At 33.8% G+C, this 15203-nt stretch overlaps 1 protein-coding gene across 1 annotated transcript; it reads left to right on the forward strand.

Moving 5' to 3' along the window:
* The first annotated feature begins 5153 nt into the window (after window positions 1-5153).
* Window positions 5154-13886, forward strand: LOC125051500 (synaptotagmin-16). The gene is made up of 11 exons (XM_047651844.1): window positions 5154-5314; window positions 5378-5551; window positions 6171-6259; window positions 6746-6943; window positions 7329-7481; window positions 9350-9458; window positions 9924-10099; window positions 11339-11539; window positions 11807-11971; window positions 12313-12477; window positions 12945-13886. The coding sequence occupies exons 1-11, from the start codon at window positions 5179-5181 to the stop codon at window positions 12975-12977; spliced, it is 1599 nt and encodes a 532-aa protein (XP_047507800.1). The 5' UTR covers window positions 5154-5178; the 3' UTR covers window positions 12978-13886.
* The last annotated feature ends 1317 nt before the right edge of the window (window positions 13887-15203 follow it).

The raw sequence follows: 15203 nt of genomic DNA on the forward strand, positions 1-15203 counted from the left end.
CCCCTGCACAATTTTATCGGGTATATATTTTTTTTTAAATCTAATTATTAGCTCACCGACTGTTACCCGTACGACATTGATGATATTGTAAATTTCATTAATCGGTATTCATTTTAATAGGGGGCGTCAAATTTGAACACTCAATAAACTAACGATTAATGGACATTAACGCTAAGGCCGGGTTTGTTTTTAAAGAAGATTAAACCGTATTAAAATATCAAATTGAGTTTAGTTGTCACCTACTACATAAAACGCTAGCTCTAAAATGACACTATCGATTTCTACCATAGCTGTAACGCTTTGCTTTGAGACTAACTTTTGACCCTCAATGCCCATAAACTGTACGTCAACTTGTTTACGCTTACCAAGAATTAACTATTAAAACCAGCAATGCTTTCTCGAATTAAGAAACGATCTGCACCAGTATAAAAAAGACAGTAATAATGTTTGTTACCAATAAATACAGTTTTCGTACTAACCTCAATAGATGAATAGATAAATAGTTATTACATTAAATAAATAGTTATTACATTTATTTAGGGCGTCACGTTCGTCATTTTGACGGCGGTAGCAATTTTTCTCGAAGTGATTCTTACGATGGCAGTAAACATTCAATAACCTTAGAATTATTAAAAGTGCCACAAAAACTGAAATTATTCTTACTAAATAGTGACGAAATAACGTTAGCCTAATTTAAGGGATTTCTCTCTATGCAGTACCGAGACAAATGACGGTTCATTGCAAGTGAAACAAACGACTTGATCCTTTAAGATATGGCCCATAAGAAGTGGCTATTTTCGATTTTACGTTTACAAAACGTTTCCAAAACTAATACTAATTTATTAAGTAAATTGAGGGTAATACTCAGCAACTCAGATCGAATAAACTCAAGAGTAAATAAATACCTGTGACCATCGCATCCATTACCTCGGCGTCGGTAGTTTCTCGTCGAATCCTCTAAAAAACGCATCCATACCGTTGTAGCGTACACTGCGTAGCAGCTCGCTTGTAGTTGCACCATTTCTGCACTTCATTCACATACCGAAATTCGTTGCCAAACGTATGGTTCCTTCACTTGTTCCCACTTGCTTGAATGCAACAACCAGCTGTCGGCCCATGTTTTAACTCGTAACTTAATGTAAAGTGCTATAGCATGGCCTTTATTCGAGCTTCATGTGGAGGTACCATCAACTTCGTGATATTTTCGTCCGCGTTGGCGCACCAATCCCTGTTCCAAAGTGAAGGTTGTGCCATTCAAAGATTCAGAAGTCTTTTGGGGCAGTTATCCCACCGCTGCTGTCGGAGATTGAACGCGCCATAATAATTGTGTCCGGACACCACGATGAATTGTTGAAGATAATGACGTCATAAATTGGTTTGTTGGCATCAGCCATTTACTTTCGACATTAAAGTCCACTTTTTAAAGGCTTCTGATTGGTTCGGCCGCTCAACCGAACTAAACGCTTCACCAACCAGTTCCCATATATATAGCAACCAGAATTTTTAATGAAGAGGTTTCGTGACATTTCGTGTACTCGTTCCACGACCGAACCCGAATCGACCACAGAGTCAAACGGCAGTCATAGAAACAAGTGTCAAAGATTACTTTAATATTTATTATCAATAAGTTTTAAATGTTTAAAGTGATATGATAATTAATATTAATTATTGACTTTAATTAATAATAATAATGACTATGGAGTCGTTATTATTATCGACCATTGAATAGTCGGTAATTTATAGATCTAGCAACATTGACAAATAGACCATTCGTACTAACGGCTTCGTAATTTGATTTTGACATTAATAAATGACAATGACAGCTGACACCATTTCTTGAATATAAATAATAAAGACTACAGACTATCAAATAGTCCTTAATTTGCAGATCCATTAATATTGGTAAATAAAATAAACCATATAACGGTTTTGAACTAATTTTACCCCGATATTACCAAATGATGATGAATGACAATAGCAGCTGATCAACACCATTCCTTAAACATAAATAATAAATGCTATGAATTTACCACAGACTATCAATCCTTAATATTATTTATTTACTTGAATTAAATATCAATCTTTATATTTATGTAACAATATAATGATTATGTATAAATTTGCGTCCATATATATTTATTTACTTGAATTAAATAAATATTTACCTGAATTAAATATCAATCTTTACACGTTTGTAAAAATATAATCATTATATATGAATTCGCGCCCACATGTACAACACCAATAATATAAAAAACCTTCCAAAATGTTCTATATATAAAATTATAGTTTGTATTTATTACTCAAAAAAAAATGTATTAGGGCTATTATGGGCGTTGGACCTCTTGTAAGCTGTAAACAATTTTTTACGAACTCGGTATTTTGCCAGTACCAAGTTCTATCTATCTGTTATGTCTATCCTTGAAACAGTTATGACAAACATTTGTTCGTTGTGTTCAAAACATTTAATAAACTTGCTAAAATAAATTTAAAAATAAAATAAAATATGTTTATTATGGAACATAAGATACATGTATCACTTATTCCACGTCATTAAATTTGAATCTGTAGGCATCCCTACTCATCGGCAAAGAAGACAGAGGGTGTAGGCCGAGAGAAAAAGCCGGCGTAAAAAACTCTCGGTACTCTTTTAAATATCTGTATATATCGAGGGATTCATCACGGCTGTGGGTGCCTGCATGTTGCACCACGATGTGCTTAAAAGTGTTACGCCATGGCTATCAAACTATTTAATCACCTTCCTAGAAGTTATAGATCACTGCTGTTTGGTTTCAAGGGGTAGGTAACTATATCATCTGGGGCCCGTGGCAAATCTTCTTTTGATGGGGCACTTTCAGTAAAAATCGTCACGTTGTACTCAGTTTAATTATAATAAACTTCGAGATTTTCAGCGTACTCAATTACATGTGGTATATGTCCTACTAATGGCCATAGGCCTCCTCTCTTAGGCGAGAGGGAATGATCTGTAGCCCCCACGCTAGCCCAATACTTATTGGAGACTTCACATTCTTCCATAGAACATAATATTAATCTTGGGCCCGTGGCATTTGCCAGCTCTGCCACCCTATTGTTACGTCATTGGGCAAGGTGCCTTTACAGCGCGAGAGTATTTAGATCATAAGTTTGACAACATTTTAAATAGCTTAACTTATTATTATGACATTTGCATGCCTATTTTTATGATTGATTGTGCGGATTTTTATAATTCATCGATCTAAATGTACCACTTTGTTTGCAAATAAACGATGTACTTATTTATTTATTATAATTTATACTGTGAGGATTCATGTTAAAACCTTTGAAAATTTAGAATATACTTGTGAATGTATATGTCTTAATTAGAATACTACAGTCTACACAACTTTTACCATACGAAGTAAATACAAGTCTAGATAGTAATTTTAAACTACTTACATACTTCATAATATCCGTGCACATCTGAGCATCTGGGCATAGTGCCAGTGTCCCGATTACGTTCGATGCTATAACATAATTTATTATTGTATTTGTTATTCTTTAGTATTTCACAAGCTCCAGATACTCACAAATAATAAGTACGAATACCAAGAGATTACAAATGACGAATCGTTTTTGAGAAGTATTTTATATTAACCGATAAAATTAATGATAAATTGCTAGTGCGGAATTTTTTTTTCCTATAAATTATCAAGATGTTTACTGTATATAATGGCATAGTATTATAGTCAACATAATATAAAAGATAATTGAGTACTTTGACCTCTAATCCCACGACGGTTAACTGCACAGATTATAGAAATAAATAATTTCCAGTGATGTCGATAGTTAAAGATGGCAACACTAGTTTAGCCCGCGTGCACATGTAAATATATGCAATAGAGTAATAATATATCCTTACTTGGGAAAAGCACATTGATGCACTGTCTTCTAGGATCAGAAGAATATCGTAAAGGTATATTCCATAGACTGAAACGAGTAGCGGAGGATGAAGTCTACCTCTATGGGGAGTAACGGCTGAATCTTCACTGATTAAGTTGGAACGTGCTGAAAGAGCAATTCTTTAAGTGGAATAGGTAACAAAAACCTATTTAGTTAGAAAGCGATCTGTTTAAGATATCACAAACTTTATGGACTAACAAATGCGGACACTTCTAAGAACAGACGTTTTGTATTCCCGACGCCGAAACGAAGGACTACTTCTTTGCATTCAGCCGCGCAACACATAACCCTTCCTTAATACTTAAGCTTCCCAATCCATGGATTCTGATATAGTCAAACTATCCAGATACAAACTCACAAATCACATAAAAATTACGCTAGCTGAATTGAATTTCGAATCTACAGAGGTATCTTCGTATCTTGGCATGACTCTGAGGTACTAAAAACTAACAGACAGACACAGCGCACGCTTATAACAACTCTTAGCTACACTCTCAAATACATGCGCACACACCCATTCACACACTCACACATACTTAATGGTCTTATAAGACTTGTGTTTGATTAGTTGTAATACTAAACCTACCTACCTACTTGTTCTCAAAAAAGCTGTATCAAACATGTACCATTGACTAATTGTTATATAGTTGTTACCTACTAGCGATAGGTATATGAGTTTTGTCACAACCTATTTGTCATGAATAAAGTTTTTATTATTGATATTATTATTATTATATATAGATAGGTCTAAGGGATTCTATTTATACGCAACTATAAAGAACTAGAAATAATTTTTGGGCATTGTTTTTTTCATTCATCACTCTTACAGATCATGGGCAAGGTCCAAACAAGTCTTATGTATATTACTTACTTGGTGCCCATATATTATAATATACCACAGTCTTTTTATTAAAATTTCTGATAAGGTCTACCAAGTGTATTAGGTATTAAACTAAACAGTTAATACAACAAGGATAGCTTTTGTTAGAAAAATTTCGTGGCTTAACGATAAATTAAACAAATAACGTGACCAGGTTTTTGTTCATTTAAATATTTCATCAAACATTTGCTGTTTCAAATTGTATCCCCGCTGGGTTAGCTCTACATAAGTATAGTCACATAAAAAATTTACGTCGCTACGTGCCCTCGGCCTTGATATTAGTCCCTAGTAATGGAGGTCCTTCGTCCTATCACCGCGCAGTATTCTACACGCCCCGGCGAGCCTCCCTCTCACTGCGCATGTGCAAATCTGTCAGCCACTGCCAACATATTCTAGCTTTTTCGTTAAAAGCTTTAATTGTTAAGCAAAGCTTCGGAATATGTAACAATGGACTGAAAATGGTGGCTAATATAGGCGGCATTAATCCATCAAATGGTAAACAGAATTCCTTTACTGTGTGCTTAAAGTGACCGTGGCTCATTGTTCTTTTATATGCAGTGGAAGCAACGGCGTACATTAGTGCGGTTGCCGCTTTTGCCCTGGTTCTGCTGGTGGTACTGTTGTTTCTGGGGAAGAAGTGGTGTTACACAGTAGCTGGCAACCGAAAACGTAACGGTATCCTCAATGTAAACGCTGGTGTTGATCCGGGGCCTCTTGACAATGCACACTTTGGTAAGTATTTTATTAAATATTCACATAATATGTACTGCAATTAGTGGACGATTTAGATCAGGTATACAGATTAGTAATAGATACTTAATTCCATTAGAATGTAGATAGCCTTAAAAATGTTTGTACCTTTAAATATTTAGAATAGTTTGAAGTAAGGATATTTTAAACATAGCTTTCCCAAGGGTATTGAATGCGTCATAGTAGTTTAACAGCTGGGTTTGGTCATTCATTAATCAATTGTAGCTTTAGTAGACTAAAGTAATAGACCAAATGGCGCGTAAAAAGTTCACGTAATTGAACTATAATTTCAGTAATTTTATTCCGTCGGAGTGAACTAATTAATTGGACATCTTTCTTGATGTAAAATATCGTATTAACATTACAAGTTTTATTTATACCTAGAAATCGATATCGCTCCATCTTATTTGCTTCGCATCAAAAGTCAATTATCAGGCTTCAATGTTTACAAACAGATCAGTCAAATCACTTTTTTAATGTCGTAAAAAGCTTATTTCATAAAGGGTATGAATCTTCACACACATTTTATTAATAGGTATATACGTAGTAGTCCTAGAGACTATTTATAAATATCGATTAACTTTGTCCGTACGTGTTATAGATTCTTTGTCGAAAACCATCCAATACCCCGAACGCATATTTGCGTTTGAGGCCTCGGACTCTGACGAAGAGCTGCGTTTGCGCATACAGGTGAGATATAAGACTAGGTTACCGGAAAAATATTCATAGGTTTCATTCAACATATTCAAATAAATTGGCAACTATTGCGAAACGATAATAAATCCTTAAAATTGATAAAGTTTCGGACAATACTCATATCAAAATGTCTTATAAATTTAGTGTTTTCGATAACAGTTCAAGCAAAATCCACAAATAAGTCCAGGTAATTAATCAGATTTCGATGGTATCATTCATTATCCGCCAAAACTTCATAACATTAGCGGCTAAATATTGCACCGGTGAACTTATAAATAGAAGAATAAATACAATATAATAAACGCTTTATTTTCAAACGATTCCCGAGTTGAACGCATGTGGCTAAATTCCTAGAACGCGTCAAGTTTCAGTCGTTATAAATTCATGGTCATTTGTAGTGTTTGTTGTTTAGAGCTTATGGTATGTAATAGAGAATTGTTTATTTGTCATAAACGTGTATTTATTTTATGAAAATTATAGGATAAGGAAGACGTTGAATGCCGCTATGAGGAGAAGAATGAGAACCAGCCGAAGGTTGAAGTGGATGTTATTGAAACTGCGCTAAGGGAGACTAGTATACGTGAAACCAAAATAGATGAGTTTGTCCCGCAAAAGGCAGAATACATACATACGTTGGAAGCACAGAGTAGTGTTGACAGCGATGTGTTGGCGCACAATGTATGACTATTTATTTCTTCTAAGTGTTAAATTATTATTTCAAATGGAACGGCCCCTATTATCTTTTGTGAAAGTTTTGAATCACAATTAGACAATCTACCTAAGTTTAAACAAATCAACAATTTCGATGGTTTTTTGGTTTGTCTGAATGAATGTAACTTCCAATTACGGATGGCGCGTTCCACTAAAGATATACAGTAAAGAAATTGCTTGATCATTTGTATCGCCTTATTTTCTCAAGAAGTGAAGCAGTCTTAGCGGCCCGCCATTTCTAGAGATGGACATGATATAATACGAAAATCCTAAGTTGCGCGTTTACGGTATACTTTTAAATTTATTATGTGTTATTTTATAAGGAATATTATCGGAAGTGAATTGCTTGCAGGATACATCTCTCCTATGCAGCGAAAGCTCAACCGAGCGCGGTTCCCTTGAGTTGACTCTTCTGTACGACGCGCCCGTTCGCACTATGACCGTGCACGTTCTCCAGGCACGCTCTTTGCCGCAACGTACGCAAGGACAGATTTTGCAAAGCCAGGTATTTCTGATTTATATGAATATTGTGATTTAGACATTAATTAATACTAAGATACTAGCTGATCCGGCAAACGTCGTTTTGCCATGTTTCTAGGAAACATTTTTATTTCAATAAAAATAACTATCTACTATCATAAAAAATAGGAGTTGATCGTAGAGGGCAGTGGCGGATTTATAGATTTGCCGCCCGTAGGCTATACAATTTTTGCTGCCTCTAAATTTTGATATCTTAGTCCACAATCATATCAATTTTCTATCAATAAAATTCCAACTTTATAATTTGTGCTCCATCATCCTCGTTACATCAACTTTTCCCACATAGTTATTATTATTGAGAACTATGGTACCGTGTTAGATCCTTGATTATTTTTACAGCAAAGAATTATCAAAAAACATTTTAAGGAAAAAAATATCTCAATCGTATACCACTTTTAAAGTAAGGTAAGGTATGTCTTAAAACTATACAATACTTAAAAAATATGAATTAAGCTTACGTAAAAAACATACATTTGGCGAACGTTGATTAACATTTATTATTACACTCACAGTTTAAAAACAATACAATAAATATATATTTTCTATATGAAGTAATTTTAATGCCATATCGTATGGATTTTGGATGATCGTGTTCACAGTAAACACGATCACTTTCGAAAAAATATTTTTTTCACTTCAATTTTTGTTTAATATTGTTTTTATAAATTAACTTGTTTAACTGGAGAGAAGCCGTTGAATAAAAAATTTCAGCTGAGTATTGTTTTATCTTATTATAATTAATTCATTCCGATTGACATTTTCTGAAAAAGTTGGCTTTGCGAAAAAGTTATCAAATCTGCTGATGTAAACATTTAATTTAAATAATTCGTGTACGACATGAGCGCTTAAGGTTTGCTCATTTGGATTCACACTTTTTCACACTTTTTCTTACTGCAAATTAAATAATTAACTGATAAAATGTATCAATTTTCTTATGAGCAAATTGTCTCACTTCATATTTTGTGGAGGGAATTTTTTTATTGTCAAGTCACAGTCGTTCAACTATCAGTTATTTGATTAATATGATCTCTATAAGATATTGAACTAGGTTTTTATTTAATAAAAATTAGTCAATTTTAGTCAGTATTTTTATTAGATCATCGATATTATATTGATTGAATTGGGTAAGCAGATCTCATAATTATTAGGTACACGGAGAAAAAATTATAGCAGTTATCAGTGAAGAATATACTTATGTAAAAATTACTAAATTTCGATTTTAATATCGAATCGCGATATTCTAAAAGTTCATAATCATTAATGTATAATTAGTAAAGCGTTTAGGAATTGGTCATGCAGAGATGTTGAAATATTTATTAATTAGCACTGTAGGTATATGAGAATATTTCGATTTTTGTTAAATATTTTAATTTCTCTCCAATTTTCGAAATTCGTATTATGTGTGTGTATAATATTTTTTTTTAAATATGTAAACCGAAATAAAAAATTTATGAACTAAATTTGCCGCCCTAGCCTCCAGCCTGCTGGTAAATCCGCCACTGGTAGAGGGTTGACAATTAAGGGTTGTATGTATTTTTGTATGCTGTATCATAAAAAATTAAAAACAAAAAGTTGTCTAAAAAATAAAAATTAAATTTAGGGGTGGGACCACCCATAACATTAAGGGGGATAGAAAATAGATGTAATCCAATTCTGACTTACTGAATATGCATAAAAAATTTCATAAGAATCGGTCGAACCGTTTCGGAGTATGGGATCGAACATTGTGACTCGAGAATTTTATATATTAGATTGTAAACGGAATAAGCCAATGTGTAGCTCTTTCAAAAATATTTTTATCACAACTATATGTGCATTTTTTTTATTAAATAGGTTCGAATTGTCCTCTTGCCGATGAAGAAGCAGAAATACAAATCCAAAATCCGTAATGGAGAAAATCCACAGTACATGGAGAGTTTCGTCTTGCATAAAATTAATCCAGGTTGGTAAAATTAAATTATAAGTCATAATTGAGATAATATGAGATTTATCAGCCTCCATGAAAAACGTAGTCACCGTGATAACATACCTTCCGCTCCGAGGGATTCAAAAAGGATTTAGTCATTCAGGAGTTTTACATAATATATTAAAAATATACTTTATCTGGATTAAAGTGTGTTTAATCATATTTATTTAGTAATATTTACTACATAAATATGATGTATGTGGTTTTATTATTTTCTATTAGAAATAGTATTACTTATGAACTACTAAATAAAGTGTGCTAAAACACTCGGTACAATTTTTATTTTCCTTTTGCGTATATCAAAGTTTTTGTTTTAATCTTATTTATTTTATAAGCCATACATCCAATGATTAAGGCGGCTTACGTATATCAAAGTTAATTAAGTAAAACGTCTAGAAGACCGTAGATTTGTCAAAACTTCATTAAATACACAATTTTCAGAGGACGTACACGGACTAGGTTTACGTATACGTATATACGGGTGCGAACGCATGCGTCGGCAGCGTTTATTAGGAGAGGCGAGCGTCAGCTTTGCAACTCTTAACTTTGAGCTTGAGAACAATTTGTGGCTCCAACTCACGCCGAGACAACACCATCATCATCAAACTAGCATGCAGGTAGTATAAAAACAATATCAGTATATATATATCTCTATAACTATGAAAGATAATATGAAAGGCAGTATAGAAAATGTATACAATTGAATTAAATACTGCTCCTCAGCATAATGCTGAGCCAGGGAAATTACAGCCATGGCACACACTCATTACACACTTAAAACGAACCGAAAGGGAAAAGGGGAAAAAAATGTTTTACTAACTCTCATTATACCTATGTATGTATATATTTTTTTTATTGCTGTTATTATGTGTGTGTGTTTTGGTTAGTAATAAATGTTATTTCTATGTTTACGAAATTTTTGGAATATATATATATATATGAAAGTATCTACATTTCATAATCTTCTAGTGGATGTGTTCGAATAAAGACGCTGTATGTTTATATGGATTTAGACGTTAATCCCTTGTCAAACCTAAATCCATAATGTATATGGTGATGTTAATTATTTCGACTGTGTTTGCGTGTTGTTCCCACTAGAATGTAAGTGCGTGCTCCTATTTCACCATGCCTCCTGCTGATAGGGGACAAGTATTTGTTTTTAATTTATGTTATTATTATTAATTACTTAAGATGTCATGTGGAACATGGTGTAATGGTTGCAGCTCCTTACAAACGTTGTGTAAAAAAAAAAACATGGCGATTAAAAAGAGTGGCGGAGAGTTTATTGCCAGTTCTTCTCTTCCGTTCTACGCCCTTGATTTGAGAACTGGCAGTAAATGTAAAATTAGAAGCATTAATATGCATTTCTTTAATGACGCATCACAAGTGTACATTGTGTTACCTACGTGAATAAATGTTTTTTTTTTTTATATATTTTAAGTTAAAAAGGCTAAAATCCTAAAATGCCCGTCGTATTGGAAATATGTTATAAGCGAAAGACCATACACGAAAGGGTGCATTAGTGATTATTGTTAGATTGTCAAGCGTAGTATAATGATGCATCATATCGCGTGTCTACATGTGTTGCTGTTCATTAATCACATTCGAACGGAACGCGTCTTTTATCAATTTATTATTAAATAATTAGTAGTAGTTAAAAAAGAAGAATATCATAGTGCGGTGGAAACATAACCTAGACATCGTTTTCATGTTCAGCAGGACGGTCCCATAGTAATCATCTTTCGCATTACTTATCCCCAGATTTGTCTCTTATGCGATGACTTTGATGCTAGCGTAAACACAATTTTACCAGCATTAAAAAAAATTAATTCGTAATTTTATGAAATCTTGTTAAGGTGCCCAAAATAGAGCAGACCAATACCATAGTAGGAGTCCTTGCCACTCCCTCTATAGCCCCGGCAACATCCCCCGGAGGGGGAGAAGCCTGTAGCTTGGCAAGGTCCGACTCTGCTTCATCCTGCTGCAGCACCAGATCGGCCCCGGAACTCCTGCTGGGCTTACAGTATAATCCTACAACGGGACATCTGTCTGTTGAGGTATAAATGTCTTTAAAATATTTAAAGATATCTTGAATGCGTTTGAAAGAATTGTACTTAACTGTTTCAATTTGGATAAAAAATCTAATGTAATATTTTATCATTAAATAATAGTTTATGGATCCGTATCTATGATCTCTTTATATCATTATTTTACTACGAATAAATATCATTTAAAAGACGACTTGATTTTTTCGTAAATATTTCTAAAAGAATTGTCTTCTAATATCCAAACATTTAATAATATCGATCTATTTAATATTTTAGATAATCAAAGGCACCCACTTCCGAAAGCTGTCGCCCAACAAGGCCCCCGACACATACGTAAAGCTATGCCTCATCAGCTCTTTAGGCATGGAGATGGGAAGATGCAAGTCCACCACACGCCGAGCTCAGTCCAATCCTCTTTACAAGGAAGTCTTTATATTCCAGGTAAAGATTTATTGCATCTAAGACACGATTTAACACTAAAAGAAACTTTGAAAAATTCTACAATAATTATAAAATTAGTTGTTAATAAATAATGTGTAGTAACTTAGAAATATGTTAAAGAAGTTGGAAAAAAATCGTACCTACTCTAGTTTAGCCATAAATTACGCGTATTGGTATTTAGGAAAAATCTTAATATTGTAAAGATTATAAATCAAACAAACAACAGATTAGTATGTAATACGCATTCTATATAGACACTCACTGACTCAAACTGCAACAAAAATAAATAAATTCGTGCTTTATGCTCTAAAAATTGTAATCTAAGTATATTTTATCAACAGGTGGCGCTATTCCAATTAACGGAGGTAACACTTATGGTATCGGTGTGGTGGCGGCGCAGTGTAAAGCGAAATGAAATGGTCGGTTGGTTCTCACTCGGACATAGCTCTTCAGGCCACGAGCAAGAGAGACACTGGCAGGAGCTATGCGAGAGACAAGGACAGCAGGTAACTTCGTATTGTTCTACAAGATGGTGCTGATCATTGATTTTCTCAATTATATTTTATAATAAAATTTTGAATAATTTAGTTACGTATAAATTTAATAAAAAAAAAGGGTACTTATGTACGCGCGTAAGAAGTAATACTATATAAATAATCAAAGACGGAAGGAAAGGAGTCATTATAGTCAATAAAGTTCAGTTTACATTTGAAAAATTAAATAAATAAATATTTATTATTATTCTCTTACATTAAGTGTAACATAAATTATATTATTATTCGAATGTTTTTTTTTAAATCATGTCCGATGCCGTAGCATCTTCCGAGGGCAACATCATTCTGTTAATTTTGTGTCACGGCGCGCATCGTAAAATTTCACTCTCATTTTTCATAACGCGCCTTTAGGCTTTAAGTGTAACTTCAATATTTTTTTTATATTAATAATTTTTAAGTATACCGTGTACCTGTCGCAGGTACAACGTTGGCACGTGCTGCTAGATTCCTGACGTTCCTCAAGTTAGCCCGCGGCTGACGCGACCGCGTAATACTCTTCGCCTGTAATTCTGCGACCGGCCGCACTTTGTGCTTTTGCGCCGCGACTTGCGACAAGTTCGGCGTTCGCCGGTCGTCTTTCTGGACCTACGATTTTGAAATGTTTTGGAGAATCGTCTGGCGGTCCCTTTGAGTGTGATATTTGTATTCAATTATGGGCTTTGTAAAACGAACTACAATACGTATTAAACAAAAACTATGGTCTTTGCACACAAAATTGGATCTTAATACTTTTAGTTGCGACATTTAAAGCCTGAACCTAAAAAAACTAAAAAGGATTCCCATTTTGAAGAATACTAATGAACTATGTTAGCCACATAAATGTTAACTATTGTCTACTATTTTAATCATACTATGATTATAGTTATTTATATACAATTTGCGAGTATTGTAGTTCGTTGTTTTTGTATTGTAAAGCACGAATTTTGACTAAGATGAAATATTTGATGTTTATCGGAGTTTTGAATGTTCTCTTCACAAGTGATAATGAAAGTCACTGATATTATTAATACTCTTATAGGGGATATGAATTGTATTTTAGGTAGGTATGTAGGACGACTTGGAGCGCACAATATATGTGAGATAAGATTACTATATGAGTATTTATGAATGGTTTATATATTTATACTGTTGCCGATATCTTGCCAATAAGGTGTTTCGTATTTTCATATTATAAATCTTTAATCTACTATAATATAGGTAAAGACGTTTGTAACTATTTAACTTATCTTTTTGATCGTAGTAATAATTATCCTTAAACCTTGTACTAGATACAACGTGAAAATTTAAAGAGTATACATGAAATAGGACTTGCAATATTTATGAGTGCCGCTTTATTATTGTTAAATAAATATATATTTATATATAGGTAAGTAAATTAGATTTGTCTATGTATATAGGAACTTATTTACAAATTAGTATTTATAATCTTTTTCTGAATTATTATTAGTATTTTTTTATAATGTTAATGTTTACTACGACTTGAGCGTTGTCTTATTATTAATTATTAGATATATTACTTTATTATCTATGGAAAGGAAATGTTATCTAAATACCGGAACATATTATATGCTTCATATTCATAGATTTGGCACAACTAACGTCAAGCGTGTACTTGTTGAATGACGATTAAACCTTTAGTATAAGTTTTATTATTGGCTCGCAGTATTAACTATATTTATTGCCTAAAATCCTTGCATAGGAGCTTTCTAATCAGGCATTAATAACCTTATGGGATGTTCTATCTTATAATAAATCATAACCCATATTTAACATTGTTCATTGGTTTATTCTTCACAAAACAAGAGTCATTAATTTATATTCTTATAGAAAAACCCATGGAAAAAATATACATATCTCACTCCTCTGAAGTCTGTCTTGAGTGACATTAGTTTTCTTCTTTTTATTAACCGCCGGTATTTGTGTTGCCACATACATCAAAATATGAAAGAAAGTACTACACAATCGCTACACCACCCCCCTACGGAGACAGAAAAACTAAGGCGAAAAATTATAGTATATAACAATAAAATAAAAAAAACTTAAAATATTTGACATTACAAAGAAAAACTTAATATTTACAAATCTAACCTAGTCTTAAATCTAACCGTTCTGCCTGACCTGGTAACAACAGGATTAGGGGCAGAAACTGGAGGAATATTTTCCATAGTAGGCGAGAGTAATGACGGCAACGCAGGACCAGCGGGTACAAAGCTAGGTGTGCGAGCTGAAGGAAAAACAAACTGCTCGACGAACGCTGGTTTAACGCGATCCACACTTACAGTTACGTCCTTCCCCTTTAAATCGATGTTCAGGGTTTTACCATCAATGGCGGGTCTGATATCAGTTGTGAATTGCGAAATAAATGAAAGCTGGTTGAGCTGTGCGGGAGCCAATTTCTCTCGACGCTGTACGAAAGCGTACAGCAATGGTTTGTGGTCTGTAAAAATGGTTGCATGTTGCACCTCGAGAATGTGACGGAAATGCTGTACACTTTCGTACACCGCCAGAAGTTCGCGATGGTAGGCAGGCCACTGCGACTGATTGGGAGTCAGTTTCTTGCTGAAAAATGACAGAGGGCACCATTGTCCATTGATCAACTGCTGTAAACAGGCGCCGATGTGCATGCTAGAAGCATCTGTAAAAAGACCCAAAGGTGCATCATTTACTGGATGTGTAAG

The sequence above is a fragment of the Pieris napi genome, chromosome 1, assembly GCF_905475465.1.
Source record: "Pieris napi chromosome 1, ilPieNapi1.2, whole genome shotgun sequence".
Classification (NCBI taxonomy): Eukaryota; Metazoa; Arthropoda; class Insecta; order Lepidoptera; family Pieridae; genus Pieris; species Pieris napi.

Bases quoted from the DNA above. Each gene is read 5' to 3' on its own strand.
- LOC125051500 (XM_047651844.1), top strand. From the start codon at position 5,179: ATGTGCAAATCTGTCAGCCACTGCCAACATATTCTAGCTTTTTCGTTA. The intron at 5,552-6,170 runs GTAAGTATTTTA...TACGTGTTATAG, and splicing joins TCTTGACAATGCACACTTTG to ATTCTTTGTCGAAAACCATC. The intron at 6,260-6,745 runs GTGAGATATAAG...TGAAAATTATAG, and splicing joins AGCTGCGTTTGCGCATACAG to GATAAGGAAGACGTTGAATG.